The 21,791-nt window shown below is 44.6% G+C and overlaps 1 protein-coding gene across 4 annotated transcripts in view; it reads left to right on the top strand.

The window, feature by feature from the left end:
• MYH11 (myosin heavy chain 11) overlaps window positions 1-21,791 on the top strand; it is a 112,028-nt gene that overhangs the window by 27,526 nt on the left and 62,711 nt on the right. For all 4 annotated transcript variants that reach the window (XM_084763863.1, XM_084763864.1, XM_084763866.1 and 1 more), the window contains exon 4: window positions 16,971-16,998. In XM_084763863.1, the coding sequence (XP_084619989.1) occupies window positions 16,971-16,998 (28 nt within the window). The remainder of the gene's footprint in view (window positions 1-16,970; window positions 16,999-21,791) is intronic.

Here is a 21,791-nt window from a genome sequence, read left to right as displayed (position 1 = left end):
CACATTTTGAAACAGGGAGTGTTTTGTGGTTACGTTTTCCATGGAGTAGATTCAAGGGGTCAGTGAAGCAATCAGGCAGATAGAATACACAGTACACAGTACATAGTAATAACATCATTGTTTCTAAGACATTAACTTGGCACAGGCAGATATTACATTCTCAGGTTGAGCCAGGGGCCGGAGACAGTCCTCAGTAAGATTAACTTTTTGCTATTAGTTGATGTCTGACACCTTTTTCCCATCTTTCCCCTCCCTCACACACTCCTGTATAGGGGAGAGGTGGACGAGGTGTAGCAGCCAATCTATAGGGTCCTTTGTATCTAGGAGGACACCAGAGACTGCCTTTCAATACATAGGCCACGCCACATGGAGTTTTGTGTTGTAGGAATTAAAATTACACTTTTACTTTCACTCTTGTCCAAGCTACCTTTTCCTTGAATGGGCTCTGCCTTTGGTAAAGACCCTTCATTTAATTGAGGGGATTTTTAAAACCATCTCTTTTTGCTGTAAAGTTCTCCATTGTTTTATTATTCTTAAGAACTTTCAGGATGACTAATAACAAATTAGGTGCATTTGGAGGAGGCGTCTCATTCTGCGGTTTCTAGGCTGGCGCTTTGTCCAATTCACCTCCTGGCACCATATCCATGGTCACCTTGTTGTTGCCTTGACTACAAGTGAAAAGAATAATAGAACAAATAAGGAATACCAGGAAGTAGGTCGCTATCAACACTCCAAGGGAAAGAACACATGGCCTTTTCCAGGAGATTCTGGTCTTTTAGGGTCTTTGCCTGAGGTCCGCAGAACAGCATTGTCATGCGAATTCTACTGGAGGTGGTGTGACAACAGTGCATCGGTTTGACTGAGTGTCCGCGTACAGTTGCTCCTCACCTATCTAGTTGAGCTTCCACGAACAAATTGCCACAAATTGGTGACATACTCTGTTAAATATGAAATATGTGCTATACAGCATACATGGAATAAGATTTGTTATAGAAAGGAGGAGAGAGGGAAGGGGGAGGGATGCCCAGGGGAAGACACAGAGACAGAGACAGACAGACAGACAGACAGACAGACAGACACACACACACACACACACACACACACAGAGAGAGAGAGAGAGAGAGAGAGAGAGAGAGAGAGAGAGAGAGGAGGTAGGTTTGTCCTTTTTTTATCATTAGCACCTGGCACTCTAGAGGAGGCAGGTGACGACATCATAGGTTGCTAGGCAGCCTGGAGGCAGATATGATAATATATATCCCATCCTTCCTTCCCCAACTCCATCCATCTTTGATCTATTGAGACAGGGTCTCGTTGCAGTCCAGGTTGACACCGAATGCAGTATGTAGCTCAGGTAAGCCTCCGGGATGAGGGGCAAGAAGGCACCACTAGATGGAGGCTGACGCACAGCACCAGGGAGCCCACGAGATCAGGTTCTGCCTTCTCTCTCAAGTGGCACCTGCTAGCCACAGCCTCATGTGGCTGAAGGGACTGCCTCCCTCTTTGGGGTCTCTTGAGTGTGGGCATGTGTTCCATTTGTGATGGTAGAGCCCTCATGGGCCCTTAGTGACTAGGTTTCCCCGTGTAAGTGGAGGTGTGGGTGTTGGGCCCAAGTGGGACTCAGAGTTAGCAGGACACTCTCACAGTCTTTGCTGTCCATGGGTTCCTATGGGATAGGAGGCAGGCAAGAATCTTAAAATAATGAGTAAATAGTAAATTCTGAGTAGAAGAAAAGGCTTGTCCAGAAGAGTAACTTTGGGGTTCCTGTACTGGTATGTGGCAACATGTTTCCCGTCCAGGGAGCATGAAAAGTATGTGGCCTCTTGTCTCAGCAGGGCTGACTGAAGGCCTGACCATATGCCAGAGCCCTGAAGTCTAGCTCAGGGACATTAATCAAGGAACCCCTCAGCTCAGAGAAGGGACATCCAAAAGCCAAAGGCTGATTACTTGGGCCTGTCTCCTAGGCTAGGAGACAGTAGGTAGCTCTTGGGAGGTGACTGCGTACTTAAGATGGAGAGCCTCCTGGGGCTGGAGGCAGAAGGCGGTGGGAGGGGGGGGTGGAGGGCAAAGAGCCAAGCCCTGAGAGGCCACCAGATTCCCCTGTCCTGGTGCCCCTCAGTGAGCCAGTTCTAAGAGTTAGAAAATGCCTCCCTGGGCCCAGTGCAAACATATAGCCTATGAGTCAGATAGAACGTGAAAGAGGAGAGAGACCAGGTGCATAGGAACCCAAAGCAGAGTCAGGGCTACTGAGCTGGGATAGAGTCATCTGTGTCTTGGTGTCTTTATTGTCATCTCCAAGTGGTATGAGGACCCCTCTGAGCCATGTCTGAGCCTTAGCTGACATGGGCCCTGTTGTCAGAGGCGGACCCATAATTGACAAGCTGTCACTAGACTTATAGAGTGTATAGAACTTTCTGGAATCTATGTTCTTGGCAGATATGAAGTAGGGACTCACTTTCTTTGGCCTGGGGTCCCCTCCCTCCCTCTCCCGTATCTACAGCAGGCTGGTACTAGGCAAAGGAAGAGAGGTGTGGAGCCTGGGATGCATTCCCAGTTTCACTTGGCTTTCTCCTTTTATGGGTAGCCTGCAGGCCTCAGTCTCAGCAGCCAGCCATCAAGAACTCCATCTGGGGATCAACTGAAATAGCCTGTCCATGAGAGTCAGGGATGCTGGGCACCTGCATCAAGTCCTGTCCTGCTATGCCTCCGTGGGGAATGGCCCCAGGCCCATTATCCCACCCCCAAGCACATCCTAAGACTCAAACATCCAAAGACAATCCCACAGGCCAGGAAGGAAGGATAGACAGGGGTACATTAGTGGTGGAGGTGAGGGCCCAGGACCCAAGACCCTCAGTTAGAAGCTAAGCCACAGTAAAGCCATTATTGGTCACAGGGGCATGAGACTACATTCTTCCTGCCTCTAAGCTGCGTTACTCAACTAGGGGATTCTGGTTACAGACACAGCCTGAAGGGCTTATTGTCACTCTGGGAAGCCACAGAGGTATCCTAGGGTCTGTGCACTGGTGCATGTCCTGGCTCTAAGTGTGGCTACAGCCCCCAGTCATTTCTTTGCCTGTTTGACTCCTGTCTTTTATTTTTTAAGATTTATTATTTATTTATTTATTATCATGTATACAGTACTCTGCCTGCATGTACACCTGCACACCAGAAGAGGGCATTAGATCACATTATAGATGGTTGTGAGCCACCATGTGGTTGCTGGGAATTGAACTCAGGACCTCTGGAGGAGCAGTCAGTGCCCTTAACCTCTGAGCCATCTCTCCAAGCCCCTTGACTCCTGTCTTAGTCACTGCTCTATGCTGCAGAGAGGCAGCATGCCAAGGCAATTCATAAAACAAAACATTTGACTGGAGCCTTGCTTACACTTTCAGAGGGTTAGCTCATAACCATCATGGTGGGAAGCAGACAGGCATGGCTAGAGCAGTAGCTCAGAGTTTTATACCCCAATCTGCAGGCAGAGAGAGAGAGAGAGAGAGAGAGAGAGAGAGAGAGAGAGAGAGAGAGAGAGAGAGAGAGAGAGATTTGGCCTGGCATGAAATTTTAAAACTGTAAATCTCACCCCCTGTGACACACCTCCACCAACAAGGCTGCATCTCCTCCAATGAGGCCATACCCACTCCAAAAGGCCCCACCCACTCCAAAAGGCCCCACCCCCTAATCCTTCCCAAACAGTTGTACTAACTGGGAGCTAAGCATACAAATATACAAGCCTATGGGAGCCATTTTTATTCAAACCTCCACAACACCAAGCTCTGCGGTTAGTTATATAGAAACAAGGAGGCGTGGCTCTCGGTGCCTTGTGTTCCTAGGGCCTGGTGCATAGCAGAGCTTAGATGTGGTGGTTTAAACCAAGTGTAGCAGAAACACCTGAAATCTTAGCTCCTAGGAGGTAGTTGCAGGGTGATTGTGAATTTCAGGACAGCCTGGGCTACAGAAGTGTCCCACAAACAAACATACAAAAAGGAGAAAGTACAAAATTGTTTTTTAAAAAGATTTATTCTGAGCCGGGTGTGGTGCCGCACGCCTTTAATCCCAGCACTCAGGAGGCAGAGGCAGACGGATCGCTGTGAGTTCGAGGCCAGCCTGGTCTACAAAGTGAGTCCAGGATGGCCAAGGCTACACAGAGAAACCCTGTCTCGAAAAACCAAAAAAAAAAAAAAAAAGATTTATTCTGATAAAATTTATCTAGCATAAATAAATCAATTTTAAACATACAAGCCACTAGTCATTAGTGATTTTATAGGCTATGGAACTGTGGATGTAATTTAATAAAAAATTACTATCCTCTCCCCAAATCTTGTGTTCATTGGTGTCACTCCACACTCTCACCCCAGCCTCAGGCAACAGTCAGGTTTGCTTGTTTTGGAAAACCTTTGATTAGTCACCTTCTAGGACCAGCTTTTTCCCCTTGGTGTAGTTTCTTCAAGACTCACAACTGTGGTAGCGGGTGTCAGGACCTTTTCCTTTTCATGGCTGAATAATATCTCACTGAATGGCCATACAACATTTTAGCATCTGTAAATCTATTTATTATTTGATGGATTTTTTTTTTCGTTCATCTTTGAGGAAAGTGTGAATATAATGCTACACTGTCATTTGGGTTTTGCTGTTGTTGTTGTTTCATTTACAAACTTGGAAAAGAAAACAAGAACAACACTGCATGTCATATACATCCTTTCAAAAATGTACTGGAAACTAGCAGGTTAGAGAATGATCCTGGGGAGGTTAATTGTTACAATAGAGAGAGAATATTTGGCTTAAGGGAGAACATGAGTCCTTTACAGAATTAGGAAGAAGCACTCCCTTCTCAATCCGCAGGTAAGTCATCTTCATGAAAATACAAATCTCCATGGATCTCTCCTAGAGTTAAACTGTACAACTTGTACCACTGTCCAGAGCAGCCTTACAGGTTAAGTACACAGTAGACAGTTCCCTGTCCCAACCACAGAAAGATGTGGAGTCAGACACAGAGTCATTGAGGTATTTACTCTCAAATAACATAACAAATACTCAAGTAAAAACTTGTATGTGAAAGTCCCCAGCACTACAATTCACAGCAATCTGAATGTAGAAGCAACCCAAATGTCCATCCATGGATGAATAAAATGTGGCATATTGTGCAATGGAATATTACTTGGCTGTGAACAGGAATAAAGTAGTAAGGTATACTACAATTCAGGTAAGCCTTCAAAACATGATACATGAAAGAAGACGGGCATGGAAGGAGGTGCTGTGGTTTCACCTAGAAATACCCAGAACGGGTGAACGTGTGCACCCAGATGCAGATGGAGCATAGGTATGGGTGGCCAAGGGTTAGTGGGAATGGCTGATGGATAGTGAAGGCCTAACGAGTATAGGGTTTTTGCTTTTTGTTTGTTTGTTTGGTGGGTTTTGTTTGATTGGTTGGTTGGGTTTGTTGTTGTTGTTTGTTTTTATTTTTTTAAGGTAGGGTTTCTATGTGTATCGTTGTATGTCCTGGACTCGCTTTGTAGACCAGGCTGGTCTCAAACTCACAGAGATCCACCTGCCTCTGCTCCCTGAGTGCTGGGATCAAAGGCATGCGCCACCATGCCCGGCTGGGTTAGGGTTTTATTTGGGAGTGACAGAATGTTCTGGAACTACATAGAGATAATGCTTATGTGATATCCCAAGTTGTGAATATCCTCAGTGAGCAGGCTTATGTCACGTGACTTTCACAGCCATGAATAACAGAAGGACCTGAGTGGACAAGGATGTGTGCTAGGGCAAAAGGCCTTGTTCTCACTCTTTTTTCTTTTTCTTTTTCTTTTTTTAAAATGTGAATTACATTCACTGATTTTGTGTGTATGTACTGGCACATATGTGTGGAGGTCAAAGGTCAGCTTGTGGGAGTCAGTTCTCTCCTTCTGCCACGTGGATCCGAAGGTTACCCAAGTCTTCATGTTTGAACACATGCGTGTTTTACCCACAGAATCATCCCACCGTCCCCTGGCTCTCTCAAAGACTGGGTTCAGGAAGGAAACGGAAAGTCTCAGCCATGGAAAGTTCAGCAAGCTCCCCGGGGCCGGGTTGACGGCTGACCCAGAAGAGCACTTCTTCTGCCCACAGCTGTGCTTCCCACGCTTATGTTTCCAATGGGAACGTCTTAGGCCAGAGAGCTGCCAATGGCCCACAGCACAGAGCCTGTCCCTCCTCCTGGGAGGCCTGGGGCCTCCGACCCTGTAAATCACAGAGCCTGTCCCCGCTCCTGAGAGGCCTGGAGCCTCCAACCCTGTAAATCTCTCCAGTTCTTGCCAGGCTGCTGAGAAAGCCTGGTTCCTTCCCCAGATCGGAGGAGAGCCACTGCCCAGGTCTTGCCTTAAAATAATGGTGGTCGGGGCTGGGGACACAGCTCAGAAAGCACAGTGCTGCCTCCCGTGTATGATGCCTCCGTCCCCAGGGCTGCATAAATGGAGACCTGGAATGGCAGGACTGAGGAGGTAGACAAAAGGAATCAGACATTCAAAGTCATCCTAAGCTACACAGTGAGTTTGAGGTTAGCCTGGCCTACGTGAGACCCTGCCAGGGCATCAGGTTGCAGAGTCATTCTTGCTGCCTGGGTTCTAGTCACAGGGCACTGGTTCCTCCCGTCCTCACCTCGATCAGTTAGTGTTTATTATCCTTCTTTTCTTTTCCCTCCCTCCCTTCCTTTCCTCCTTTTCTTTCTCTTCTTTTCTTATCTGCACCCCCTCCCCCCATTGGGTCTTGCTATGTAGCCCTGGCTGGCCCGGTACTCACCATGTAGCCAAGGATGACCTTGAATTTCTGATTTCCTGCTCTCATTATCCATATATCCGTCCTCCTATCTGTCCTCTGATCTGTCCATCCATCTGTCCATTCAAAACAGATACCAGGGCACCCAAACATCTGCTGGGCCCTGGAGGCACAGATTCCTACAGGCTCTATGATGAAGTGAGGCTGAAGGCTATGGGAAAAGGACTAGAAGGAAGAGGTGCTACCTCTGGCATTGCTCATCAGATGTAGCACTCTGCGATCTCTGTTCTTGGCTGGTAGCTGGAGTCTCGGTCACTGTTCCCATATCCCTCATAGGTGAGGGCCTGGCTGGCCCTCTGGGTCACTTTTGAAGTAGGAAACTGTTATCAATGCCTGCTTGACCTTTGCTCTCATGATTACCCCTGTATCAGAGGCTTGGGTGTCAGGCACTGACCTGTCACCTTCCAGAGAGAAAGAGGCTACCTAGGAGCTTGCAGCTGTATGGAAACACTGGCATGGGTTGGAGGAGGCAGAGTGACAGAAACCAAGTGCTTGCAGGGAAGCCAGGGAGGCCTCTGTGCTACCCTAGCCCTGACCAAATGGAAATTCTAAGTCAGAAGATTCAGTCAACGCAGCTCTGAGCATATTCTTAACCCTCCCCTGGGAAGAAAAGGAACTGAACCAAGGCTTCTGTCTTAGTTGGGATGACTGTCACTGTAAGAAACACTATAAAGAAAAGAACTTGGGGAGGAAAGGGTTTATTTATGTACACTCCCATGTTGCTGAAGAAAGTCAAGGCAGAAGCTCCTGGAGGCAGGACTGATGCAGAGGCCATGGACCTGATCCTTATTGGCTTTCTCTCCCTGAGTTGCTCAGCCTGACTTTTTTTTTTTTTTAAACAGGGTTTCTCTGTGTCACCCTGTCTGTCCTGGACTCATTTTATAGACTAGGCTGGCCTCGAACTCATAGCGATCCACCTGTCTCTGCCTCCCAAGTGCTGGAATTACAGATGTGGGTCACCACACCTGGCTCAGCTTACTTTCTTATAGAACCCAGATCCACCAGGCCAGGGACAGCACCACCCACAATGGGCTGGGCCTTCTTACACCAATCACTAATTGAAAAAATGCCTTACAGCCAGATCCTTTAAAAAAATATTTTATTATGTTTCTTTTTAACATATACATTTATATTATTACACATGAATAAAATAAACTACATACAGGCAGAACCATGAGACAATCATGAGTTATATAAATGTTACATTCATAGAGATTTGGCTGTTTGTATTTGTCAAACTTGAGGTAAACACCTTTCCTATCTTGTTGGGTCTAAATTTCTGAGTGAAAATCAATATCATATTTCATTTCAATCAACTTAAATCATCTATCTTGATCTAAAAATATCTTATCCCCTAATCAACTAAATTTGATTGTAAGAATAAACTATCTGGTCTTCAACCCCCATCAGAGACCTGAGAAGGAATAAAAATTAAATGCCTGAGTGAACTGGTAGTGAAGGTTAGCAGCTTCCAAAATGAAAAAATGACTGAGACAGTTTACTGCCTGACCAGTCACCCAACACTCTCTATAATATTGGAGCATCATCTTTGGCCTTCTAGCTCAATATCTCTTGCCAGACATATTTGCGAGGCAAGAAATATTGAGGACTTGCTTACCCTGTCTTGGAAGAGCTCGGCCATCAACTCTGCCTGCATCTAAGCTTGCCCACTTTTAGGCAGAATTCTGTCTGTGGCAGAAAGGAGGACATTTTGTGCAGTGGTTGTTTTGCTACATTTGAAGCCAACTCCATAAGGAGGTTTTTTCATGTTCATCATCTTCTTTGAGGTAGGCAGGGTGTTGTCTTGTTGTCAAAGAATCTTTAGAATAATAAAAACATGTTTAAATGCCATATTCTGTAGGTCTCTGAGGCTTTTGAAGACTTTTATTTAGCTATTGTACCTTATATATCTCTGTTAGATCTAGGATATATATTCTTGTGATAAAATTAGACTAGTATTTGACATGACCATGATTTGCATCAATATACAAAATTCTACACCAATGATTTAAAAATAACCTTTTTTGTGAGTAACAATTAAGGCCCTGAGTTGAGTAGATTCAATAATCTACCTTTTGTTCTATCCTCCCTCTATATTTCTATATCTCCCTTTCTTTCTTTCTTTTCAGCTCCTATCTCCTTACCTACAAAAGAAAGATAAAGGAAAAGAGAAATATCCCTGAGTCCAACCTAGTTTTCTCTATATATAAGACCGATAATAACTTATAACCATCTCCCCATGTAAATAAGCATCTGTAGACCAAGAGAGCAAACAGAAACCTATCCAACCCCCCTTAGAAAAAAATGAGACATTGTTCCCTTAAGGTTTCTTCAGGCTGAATTGGGTGAATAATACCTCAGAAGAGACCCCCCCCCACCCAAAATTGGGAAAATGGATAAGCAAGCCATGGATTGCATTTGTGGTCCAGTTTCAACGTGTTGAGAGATTCCAGGCTTAATAGGAGTCTTGTGTGGGACAGACTGAAATGCTGGACCAATTGGGATCAGAAGCTTCCTACAGCACTGTCCAGGAAGCTGTCCAATTCTAATGGGTAACAGTAACTGAGGCACCTGGGGCTGGAACATGGAGGATGCAGGATGTCCAAGTGCAGCATGCTGAGAGGAATGAATCCTGTCAGGTCTGATCCAGCATCAATGTCCAGTTCTTTTGTTCTGAAGATATAATTTCTCACAAGCATTATACAGTCCTAACATTATAATTGTAGGAGGAATGTGGGATGTACAGAGCAATTAAGGCTGATTCTCTGCTCACTGTATGAGCAGAAGTAAGGCATCTTCAAATCTTCCTTCACGCCACACTAAGAATGGCCTCAAGTAATAGTCACATATGCACAGACCTTTGCACCTCAGCCAGTCTCAGAGCTATTCCCATGTAGTGGGATTAGCAATGTAAGTTACCTGCTTGTTCTGCAGTTAGAATTCTTTGCATCCCATTTGCAGCCCCCTCCCTCATCACCTCCCAATCCCATCTCCCCCCTCATCCCCTTTCCCTCACTCCCCTAGTCCTTAGAAAGGGGAGCCCTCCTCCCCTAACATCCGACCTCAGCTTATCCAGGGCTCCTGTACGACATGTAACCTCTTCCTCTGTGCCCTGGCAAGGCTGCCTGCCAGGGGGGAAGTGAACAGCATCAGGAGGCCCAAGTCCATGTCAGTGGTAGCCCCTACTCCCCATATTGTGGGACCCACAAGGAGACTGTGCTGCCTACGTACTGCGATTGAGCTGTGTCTAGATCCTTGCCTTGCATGGTCCTTGGTTGGTGTATCAGTCTCTGCAGCAACTCTCTCCTCCAGATTTTTTAAGTGTATGTTTTATTTATTATAATTTATTCACTTTACCTCCTGTTTGTTATTCCCTCCCTCTCATCTTCCCATTGCCGTCCTCCCTCCCTCTTCTGCTTATTTCCTTCCTCTAGACCTCTGGGAACAGCCTATCATCAGGGTAGTCTGCACCCCATTCCACTGTGTGCCTGCTACGCTGTATTGCCAAGGGGCAGAGGCCTAGTGGGCCCCTGAGTGCATGGTAAAGGTTCAGTAGCAGTTTTCCCATCCCCTCATTGGCTACATCTGAAAAGGGGGTCTTGGTTCTTTGCATGTGTTGTCCTTGACTGGATCATCAGTTTGTGGAGACCCCCTTGTACCTCAGCCCACAGGCCTTGGTGATCTCCCTGTGGAGCTCCTGCTCTCTCCCAACCTTCCATTCCCCCACTCTTGCCTACACTCTCAGCACTCTGCCCAGTGTCCAGCTTCAAGTATCTGTAACTGCCCCTATCCCCCGCTGGGTGGAGTCTCTCCAAGGACATTTTTGTTGGGTTAAAATCCACTTATAAGTGAGTATATCCCATGTGTGTCTCTTTGGGTCTGGGTTATCTCACTTAGGATGATCATTTCTAGTTTCATCCATTTGCCTGCAAATTTCAATGTTTCCTTGTTTTTAATAGTGGAGTAGTATTCCATTGTGTAGATATACCACAGTTTCCTTATCCACTCTTCAGTTGAGGGCTATTTGGTTGTTTCCAGGTTCTGGCTATTAAGAATAAGGCTGCTATGGACATAGTTGAGCAAATGTCCTTGTCGTAAGGTTGAGCATCTTTCAGATATATGCCCAGGAGTGGTATAGCTGTATGTTGGGGTAGAATTATTCCCAATTTTCTGAGAAAGCGCCATATTGATTTCCAGAGTGGTTGGACAAGTTTGCACTCCCACCAGCAGTGGAGGAGTGTTCCCCTTTCTCCACATCTTCACCAGCATGTGTTGTCACTCAAGTTATTGATCTTCACCATCTGGATAGGTATAAGATGGAATCTCAAAGTCGTTTTGATTTGCATTTCCCTAATGACTAAGGATGCTGAGCATTTCTTTAAGTGTTTCTTAGCCATTTGATATTCTTCTATTGAGAATTCTCTGTTCTGTAGCCCATTTTTAATTGAATTATTTGGTTTGGTGGTGCTTAATTTCTTGAGTTCTTTATATATTTTAGATATTAGCCCTTTGTCGGATGTAGGGTTGGTAAAGATCTTTTCCCAATCTGTGGGCTGTCGCTTTGTTCTCTTGATAGTGTTTTTTGCCTTCCAGAAGCTTTTCAGTTTCATGATGTACCATTTATAAATTGTTGATCTTAGAGCCTGAACTGTTGGTTCTGTTCAGGAAGTTGTCTCCTGTGCCAGTGAGTTCTAGGTTCTTTCCCACTTTTTCTTCTAACAGATTTAGTGTGTCTGGTTTTATGTTGAGGTCTCAAATCCACTTGGACTTCAGTTTTGTACAGGATGAAAATATGTATCTATTTGCATTTATTTTTACAAGTAGACATCCAGTTAGACCAGCACCATTTGTTGAAGATGCTGTCTTTTTTCCATTGTATGGTTTGGCTTCTTCATCAAAAATCAAATGACCATAAGTGTGTGGATTTATTTCTGGGTCTTCAGTTCAATTCCATTGGTCAACTGGCCTATTTCTGTACCAGTATCATGCTGTTTTTTATTACTGTTGCTCTATAGTACAACTTGAGATCAGGGATGAAGATTCTTCCGGCAGATCTTTTATTGTATAGGATTGTTTTAGTTATCCTGGGCTTTTTGTTTTTCCGTATGAAGTTGAGAATTGATCTTTCCAGTTCTGTAAAATATTGTGTTGGTGTTTTGATAGAGATTGCATTGACTACGTAGATTGTTTTTGGTAGGATGGCTATTTTTACTATGATAATTCTCCCAATCCATGAGCACAGAAGGTCTTTCAATTTTCTGATATCTTCTTCAATTTCCTTCTGGAGAGACTTGAAGCTTTTTTTTTTTCATGTAAGTCCTTCACTTGCTTGGTTAGATTTATACCAAGATACTTTATATTATTTGAGGCTATTGTGAAGGGAATGGGTTCTCTAATTTATTTCTCGGCCCATTTGTCATTTGTGTACAGGAAAGCTAGTGACTTTTTCATGTTAATTTTGTATGCTGCCACTTTGCTAGAGTTATTTATCAGATGTAGGAGTTCTTTGGTAGAATTTGAGAGTCATTGATATATACTATCATATCATCTGTGAATAGTGAAACTTTAACTTCTTCCTTTCCTATTTGTATACCCTTGATCTCCTTTAGCTGTCTTATTGCTCTAGCTAGGACTTCAAATACTATATTGAAGAGAAGTGGAAAGAGTGGACAGCCTTGTCATGTCCCTGATTTCAGTGGGACATTGGCTATGCTTGCTGTATATTGCCTTTACTATGTTTAGGTATATGCCTTGTATCCCTGATCTCTCTAAGACTTATAATATGAAAGGGTGTTAGATTTTATGGAGTACTTTTTCAGCATCTAAAGAGATGATTGTGTGGTTTTTTTTCCTTCAGTTTGTTTATATGGTTGATTACATTTGATGGGTCTCCGTATATTGAACCACCCCTGTATGCCTAGTATGAAGCCTACTTGGTCATGATAGATGAGATTTTTGATGTGATCTTGGATTCGGTTTGCCAGAATTTTATTGGGTATTTTTGCATCTATGTTTATAAGGAAAATTGATCTGAAATGCTCTTTCTTTGTTGGGTCTCTATGTGGCTTAGGTATTAAGGTGATTGTGGCTTCATAGAATGAGTTTGGTAGTGATCCTTCTGTTTCCATTTTGTGGAATAGTTTGAGGAGTGTTGGTATTAGTTCTTCTTTGAAGGCCTGGTAGAATTCTGTCCTGAATCCATCTGGCCCAGGGCTTTTTTTGGTGGGGAGACTTTTGATGACTGCTTCTATTTCCTTAGGGGATGTAGGACTGTTTAATTTGTTTGCCTAATCGTGATTCAACTTTGGTAAGTGGAATTTATCAAGGAAATTGTTCATATCATTTAGATTTTCAAATTTTGTGGCATATAGGCTTTTGAAGTAAGACCTAATGATTCTTTGAATTTACTCGGTATCCATTGTTATGTCTCCCTTTTCATATCTGATTTTGTTAATTTGGGTATTCTCGCTTTGCCTTTTAGTTAGTTTGGCTAAGGGTTTGTCCATCTTGTTGATTTTCTCAAAGAACCATCTCTTGGTTTTGTTGATTCTTCGAATTGTTTTCTTTGTTTCTAATTTATTGATTTCAGCCCCGAGTTTGATTATTTCGAGCCATCTACTCCTCTTGGGTGTGTCTGCTTCTTTTTTTTTTTCTAGAATTTTCAGGTGTTCCATTAAGTTGCTTGTATGTGATGTCGCCAATTTCTTTATGAAGGCACCTGGTACTATAAACTTTCCTCTTAGCACTGCTTTCATTGTGTCCCAAAGGTTTGGATATGTTGTACCTTCATTTTCACTTAATTCTAGGAAGTCTTTAATTTCTTTATTTCTTTCCTGACCCAGTTGTCATTGAGTAAAACATTGTTTAGTTTCCATATATTTATAGGCTTTTTTGTTAATTATATTGTTGTTGATGCTCAGCTTTAGGCCATGGTGGTTTGATGCAAGGGATTATTTCAATTTTTTGTATCTATTGAAGCTTGTTTTGTGACCAATTACATGGTCAATTTTGGAGAAGGTTCCATGTGGAGCAGTGAAGAAGGTATATTTTTTTATGTTTGGGTAAAAAGTTCTGTGAATGTCTGTTAGGTCCATTTGATTCATGACCTCTGTTAACTTCATTTTTTCTCTATTTAGTTTCTGCCTCGATGATCTGTCCATTGGTAAGAGTGGGGTGTTGAGGTCTCCCACTATTATTGTGTTGGGATTGATGTCTGATTTAAACTTTAAAAGTATTTCTTTTATGAATGTAGATGCCTTAGTATTTGGGGCATAGATATTCAGGATAATCATATCCTCTTGGTGGATTTTTCCTTTGATGAGAACAAAGTGTTATTCCCCATATTTCTTGCTTCCTGGGTCTTTTTGCTTGGAAAATCTTTTTCCAGCCCTTTACTCTCAGGTAATGTCTATCTTTGTTGCTGAGATGTGTTTTTTGAATACAACAGAATGGTGGATCTTGTTTTTTGTTTGTTTGTTTGTTTGTTTGATCTTGTTTTTGCATCCATTTTGTTAGACTGTGTCTTTTTACTGGGGAGTTGAGGTCATTGATATTGAGAGATATTAGTGTTGGATCTTTTTATTGTGGAGTTAGTGGTGATTGTGTGTGGCAATGTCTGTTTTGGTTTTGCTATTGTGAGATTATCTGTAATCTGAGTTTTCTTGGATGTGGTTGATCTTGTGGTGATGTTTTCCTTCTACTATCTTCTGTAGAGCTGGGTTGGTGTTTAGATATTGTTTAAATTTGGTTTTGTCATGGGATATCTTGCTTTCTCCATCTATGGTGGTTGAAAGTTTTGCTGGATACAGTACTCTGGGTTGGCATCTATGGTCCCTTAGTGTCTGGATGACCTCATCCCAGGCTCTTCTGGCTTTCATGGTCTCTGTTGAGAAGTCAGGTGTAATTCTGATGTGTCTGCCTTTATATGTTACTTGGCCTTTTTCCCCTTGCTGCCTTTAATATATTTTCTTTGTTCTGCAGATTAGTGTTTTGATTATTATGTTGTGGGAGGAATTTCTTTTCTGGTTTAGCCTATTTGGTGTTCTGTAGGCCTCTTGTATGTTCAAGGGTATCTCTTTCTTTAGGTTGAAGAAATTTTCTTCTATGATTTTCTTGAAAACATTTTCTGGACCTTGGGACTTTGCATCCTCCTTTTCATCTACTCCTATAATCCTGAGGTTATACCTTCTCATGGTGTCCTTGATTTCTTGGATGCTTTGTGTCACAAATTTTCTGTTTTAATATTTTCTTTGAGAGATGTATCAATTTCTTCTATTGTATCTTCAGCCCCTGAGATTCTCTCCTCCGTATGTTCAAATCTGTTGGTTATAGTTGTCTGTTGGATTCCTGCTTCCTTCTTTAATTGTTCCATTTTGAGGGTTTTCTCAATTTGAGATATTTTAAAGCTCTCTAATTCTATTTTCATGTCTTGAACTGTTTTGCTCATTTTCTTTACCTGTCAGATTGTGGTTTCTTATTTCTCCTGGATGGCCTCTATTCATTTGTTTGTATTTTCCTGGAATTCTGGGAAAGATCTATTCATTTCCTCTTTATAATTCTCAAATAACCATATAAGCATAGTTTTGATGTCATTTTCCTGAGATTAGGCTGTATTAGGATATCTGTTGATGTCTGGGCTTTTTGGTGGAGGCATGTTGTCCTGGTTTTTGTTATTTGTCTTCTTACTCTTTCCTTTAAGCATCTGCTGAGAAAGCTTGGGCTTTCTAAGCTGGCGGTCACAGGGATGAGTACCTTTGGAAGGCAGCTGCTTCCTATACTGGCTTGGCAGACACTGTCTTCTTGTATCTATAGTCATCCAAGCTCTGTCACCTAGGTTCCATGATTTTGTAGGGTCTCTCTGGCTACTTGTTCTCCTCAGAGAAATCAGTCACAAAGTAGAACAGTGGCTTGGATGCCAGATGTTGTGTGCTTTCCACTGTGTTTAATAATCCTTTGTTCTGCAGGGAGACTATACTGCTCCAGTACTCAAAAAGAGTGCAGTGTGCTTGGAGCTTGTGGTTCCCAGCCCTGGAGGAAGTCCAGCCACAGTGGGGGTTGGGGTGGGAGTGGTGGCTTATTTTTATCATCCCCACTTGTTTAGACTGAGGAGTCCCCAAGTCTGTGTTTTGGATAGTGCCCTGCTTGTTTGCTCACCTGTTTTGCTGTGCTGAGCTGCCGCCCACTACTGTCAGCTATAGCCACCGCCCCTCTGATCCCCAGGGGATCCATGCTCTTTCCTGTATTTGGAGGAGCACTGGATGTTCGAAGTTTGTACCCTCTGAACCAAGAGTTATCCAGTTGCAATGAGGGAGGAGCTTGGTGCTTCTGATTAGATCCTTTCAGTCTATTTCCCAGCCTCAGCAACTCTGCCTACTAGACAGGATCCATACAGTATGCCACCATCTTGTCTTTTACAGCCAGATCTTATGGAAGTATTTTCTCAATTGAAGTTCCTTTCTTTCAGATGACTCTAGTTTGTATCAAGTGGGCATAAAAATAGCTAGCACAGCTTTTTAGGATGACAGGAATGACATAGGGACAGATCTAAGGGAAACTGCAGGAGGAGAGAGATGAGCACTGGTGCTTACAACCAGGCCTATTTACTGCAACACATTTCAGCTGACACAGCAAGATAAATTCTTACCCAAGGCCTCAGATCAGAAAACCTATGGCCACAAGCATACCTGGTCAACCTGCACCCAAGGTGTGCTCAGTCTATAACCTAATCAGGGCAGATGAGGCCCTGGGAGCATCCTAGAGTGGGTGCGGCTGGCAGTCTGTACCTTTGTACGTGCATGAGGCTCAAACCTCTTTCTTTCTTTCTTTCTTTCTTTTTTTTTTTTTTGAGACAGAATCTTTGTAGACCAGGCTAGCCTTGAAATCACAGCGATCAACCTGCCTCTGCTTTGCGAGTGCTGGTATTAAAGGTGTGTACCACCATGCTCAGCACTGGCTCAAGCCTCTTTCAGAAGCCACCTTGGGGACTGCAGTTGTCTTCATGGCTTTGCTTTGGCTCCCTGTGTCCTGTACAGCTGGCCCCTGGCCATCTCCAGTCTGGTCAGAATGTGGAAGCATAAGAACGGAGCCTGCATTGAGCCAGGTCCAGACCCTTGCATATAGAGCTGAGTCTAATTTACGGTTTGTTTTCTCTCTGTTTGCAGATCGTGAAGACCAGTCCATTCTGTGCACGTAAGTGAGACTGTTCTTCCTTTGTTGTCTACTGAAACCAAAGATCACCAGGGTAGAATCTTTGCTGTGTTCACACTTGCAGTTTCCGAGCCCTGCCCCTGGCACAGGGCAGACATGATGGAAGCCAGCATACTTGCATGCTTAAGGATGCTGGTGCCACTCTATCTTTAATTATAGTTTTTAATTTATTATGCATGTGTGGGTGAGTGCACAAGTGCATGCAGAGGTCAGAGAACACCTTGCAGTAGTCATTTCTCTCCAACCACGTGGGTCCTGGGGATCAAAAGCAAGTCATTGGGATTGACAGCAGGTGCCTTTACCTGCTAAGACTGCTCAGCAGCACTGGGGCACAGTGTCTGGCATAACTAACTGGAAACAGAAAAGATGTAGTGATGTTGTGTTCACGGTTTCAGAGGGTTTGGTTCACAACCATTCAACCCCAAACACTTTGGGCAGAACATCATAGTGGTTGGAGGGCGCAGGAGGTTCTTCACTTCTTTTCTTTTTTTACATTTATTTATTTGTGCGTGTATGTGTGTGTGTGTGTGTGTGTGTGTGTGTGTGTGTGTGTGTGTATGAGAGAGAGAGAGAGAGAGAGAACAAGAGACTAAGAACAGAGGAAGGTGTTAGGACTATGGATCCTTTGAGAGAAGGGGAAATAGAAAGCTTCAGCAAACATGGCCAACCAGGAAGCCCAGTGGCCCTTGTCTGTATTTTGTGAATAGAAATTTATTGAAACACATCTGCAACCCACTTGTTTACACAGCTGCTTCTACACTAGGGTGGCCAAGTAGGTATGATGAGGCACCATGGCCCACAATCTTAACTTGCTTTCCGTTGCTATAATAAAACACTATGACCAAAAGCAACATAGCGGGGGGAAGGGGGCTTACTTAGTTTGTATCACAGTCCACATCATGCTCTATCACCAAAGAAAGTCAGGGCAGGAACCCAAGGCAGGAACGGAAGCAGGCAGAGAGCATAGATTAGCACACCTCGTGGCTTGCTCAGCCGGCTTACTTGTAACCCAGGATCACATGTCTAGGTGTAGAGCCACGCACAATGGGCTTGGTCCTTCTACATCAACCCCCTATGTAAGGCAAATCTTGAGCAGGCATCTTTCTCAATTAAGAGCCCCTCTTCCCAGATACGCCTAGGTTTGCGTCAAGTTGACAGAAACCAGCCAGGACACCCATCCAGCCCTGAACTGAAGTGGCTTGCCCACTCCACACTTAAACAGGAGGAAACATGGTGGGGCTTATGGGTTAGCTCAAGGACCAATGATGCAGACCATGGTACTGACAGAGGACATAGAAGCAAGGGAGGAAGTGGCTGTGAGAGGAAAAGCAGCTATGATTGTGTGCCAGTCAACATTCTGAGTGTCCTGTTCTCGTGTTTAACCCTCACAGTGCTCATATGGAATACTACCCATACACCCATTTTGTAGGTAAGGAGGTAGAGGCACAGGAGGTTAAGTGACTTACTATAGGACATGCAGGTGGCTGGTTGAGCAGGTACTAGAACTTAGGCTGTCTGATCCAGGAGCCCCCTGTGCCATTCAGCTAATCAGGGCTATAGGGGACAGATACCTTGAGGCACAGATAATATTCAAAATGGTTGGTACCTAACTGGGCTTTGCAGGATGTGTAGGAGTTAGACATCAGTACCAAAGAACACAGCCATCTCACAGTAGGGGTGGAATTTAGGAGGACCTAGGAGCATACAGCCAATTGGCTCCTTGTTTGAGGCCAGCAACAGGCTGTTTAATGGTGTTTGGCTTAGGGAGGCAAGGTTATCCCATAGTTTCAAAATTATACAAATGAGAATGTACAGTTTCATCACAAGATATCATTAAGAATTTTCAGAAGTTTCCATGAAGAGAAGGGTCTTCTCAGAGTGGTCCCCACAAGACTGTGCAGGTCACACACGCCAAGGGAACGAGCACAGCTGTGGGGTCATGACAAGCCCAAGAGGTCTTGTTTAGCTAAGCCAGGGGCCTCCAGGAATAGGAAGCTTGGGACAAGTTCCTCAGAACAGGACAGGAACTTGGATGGGGACAGTGTTGTCGCCCAGAGTTCCAGGGTCAGGAACGTAGAGATAGGCGTGTCTCTGGAGCCACCCAGAGCCTGCCAACTTCAGACTCCTGGAGCCTGGGACTTGGGTGTATTTGTTGGCAAGGCTGCCTAAGACAGTTTATTTTTATCAGTGAGACTTGGAAATAGTTGAGCCTAGAGGACCACAGGGAAGAAAAGGGTTCCCAGAGCCTGTGGCTGCTGATGTCCCCGCACTGTTGTCAGGAGCAGAGACCAAACGCCAGATGGGAAATGACGGAATGGCAGGAATCAGACCCGGGGCAGGACACGGATATACTAACTGCGAGGGCTGTGTTCAGAACTCAGAATTTTCTCTCCGTGCCCTGACCAGGATCCATCCGTTGGAAGGGAGGTCTACCCACTATCTTGACATTAGCTCAACCGAAGTAACTCATACTATGGTGGGCAGCTGAATGGCTTTGTTCTTTGGTCCTTGCTTTTAGTTTCAGAGTTCGAAGCAGGGTGTCCCTCTGTCTTTCCCCTTCTCATTTATCAGGAGGTAGAAGAATATGGCTTGTCTCATTATTTGGACCCAAGTTCAAATTGCATTGCTCCTCCATTTTCTACCCACGGGAGGACCTGGACCTGGGTCAGTTTACTTCAGTGCCTCAAAGCTTGGAGAACTTCACTTTCTCCCAGAAGGTGATGAGAATAATCGTGAATTTCCTCATTAAATTGCTGGAGGAGGAGGTCCCCCTCCGTCACAGTCATAGGGGAGGGGAGTTAGGGGAAAATGGGAGGGAGGGAGGAATGGAAGGATACAAGGGATGGGATAACCACTGAGATGTAATATGAATAAATTAATAAACTATATTGAAAAAATCGCTGGGAAGAGGAAAGGAACAGAAGTGCTGATACAAGTGACAGAGCAGGAGCTTAATAAACCCCGAGGCCCTGGGTGACGGTTGGCACTAGAAAAATACTGGACAAAGGCAACTCACTGAAGGGAGGGTCTGTTGTGACCCCCGGCGTGAGGTGCTGCCATCGAGGTGGGACAGCTGTCCACACTGTTCCCAAGGTCAGGAAGTGGAAAAGGGACTGCTACCATTCAGTATGGCTCTTCCTCCCACCTCATTTATCCCAATGTAGAAGCCTCCTCTCTGGCGTGTCCAGATGTTTGTGTTCTGCGTGAGTCTAACAGAGCCTGCATGGTAGAACAGCGAGAGTGTGCTGGCACTGTGACCAAGGACCGGACTTAATGTGCCCTTGCCCCACTGTGTGATCTAGAACCAGTTCTGGGCTAGACTTCTTTTCCATACTAACACAGAGGCCATGATTCCTGCCTCCAAAAGTGAGGTTTGTGGTGCTGAGACAAGGATAAAGCAGACTGAGCATGAAAGATGCTTAGTACCCACCCCCCAACACACAATGTTAATAATTGTGTCCTTTGGGAAAGGAGGGGCTATCAGGGACATCACACGACTGTGACCACGCAGTGTATCATGGCTGCTGCAGTGACTCAGTCCTTGGCAGTGGGACCCTGCACCAAGTAGGAACAGCTTGTGCTGAAGCTGTTGGGCTATGACCCTCAAAGACCCATCTCCAGTGGCCCGCGTCCCCCAGATCTTACCTCCCCAGACAGAATTACCAGGCAGGGACTGTGTCAGACACATGGCTTATGGGGAACTCATGTTCTCATTGACATTGTGATGGGTGCAGGGGACAACAGGAAGCTGGTGTGAGGTGGTTTCCATGGAGACTGTGGGGCCAGGTCAGGTGCTCAAGAGTGAGTGGTGGCTTTCTTTTCTCTTTTCCCCAGCTTGAGCAAAGTCACTGAGACTTAAAAAAAAAAAAAAAAAGTCTCTCGTATCACAAAATATGAAGTGAGCTCAGAAAAGGAGAGCGTTTGATCAAAATCTGAGAGGAAGATGATGTGGAAGTTAGCAGAGACCCCTTGGGGAGTCAGCGGTGGTGGTGGAGCTCCTGCAGTGAGCTCTGATGACGCAGGACAGCATGCTCTAGACTCTTCTCTTAGGCCAACAGTATCCCACCTGTGGGAAGCTATCAGCACTTTAGCGTAAATTATTCCTCTTGGTACTTGCCCAAGATCCTCAGCTAAGCTGCCTAATACTCAAGAAATTCTGTTGAGAGCAGAGGACCTTTTTTTCTGCTAAGGGACTCATGGGATATGACCTTAGGCTCTGCTTATCTGGAAGGTACACATTCTTTTTTTGGAAGCCTCTTTCTCGTCCAGCTCTCTTGGGTCCAATTTGCTGGCAATATCTCTCAGTTGACTGGAGCTTGAGCCTTTGTAGCAGAACTCAGGTCCTCCTCCCCTCCTCTCCTGGGCTCCTCCTCGCAGCATCTCTAAAGGACCTGGGTCTACTTGGGTTCATTTGCTGGGAGAAAAAAAAAAAAAGCCAAGCTCAAAGCTGGAGAGATGGCTGTGTAAGTACAGTGTTTGCTGTGCACGTATGAGCCCCCTGAGTTCACATTGCCAGGACCCATGTTAAAAAACAAAGTTGGGCCGGGTGGTGGTGGCGCACGCCTTTAATCCCAGCACTGGGAGGCAGAGGCAGGTGGATCGCTGTGAGTTTGAGGCCAGCCTGGTCTACAAAGTGAGTCCAGGACAGCCAAGGCTATACAGAGAGACCCTGTCTCGAAAAACTAAAAAAAAAACAAAAACAAAAACAAACAAACAAAAAAAAAAACAAAGTTGGGCGGGGCAATAGGGAGACACAGACAGGAGGATCCTTGGGG

The sequence above is a fragment of the Acomys minous genome (genome assembly GCF_964271855.1).
Source record: "Acomys minous genome assembly, chromosome: 16".
Classification (NCBI taxonomy): domain Eukaryota; kingdom Metazoa; phylum Chordata; class Mammalia; order Rodentia; family Muridae; genus Acomys; species Acomys minous.
The sequence above is the reverse complement of the archived record's forward strand: the minus strand, read 5'-3'. Positions and strand labels throughout refer to the sequence as shown.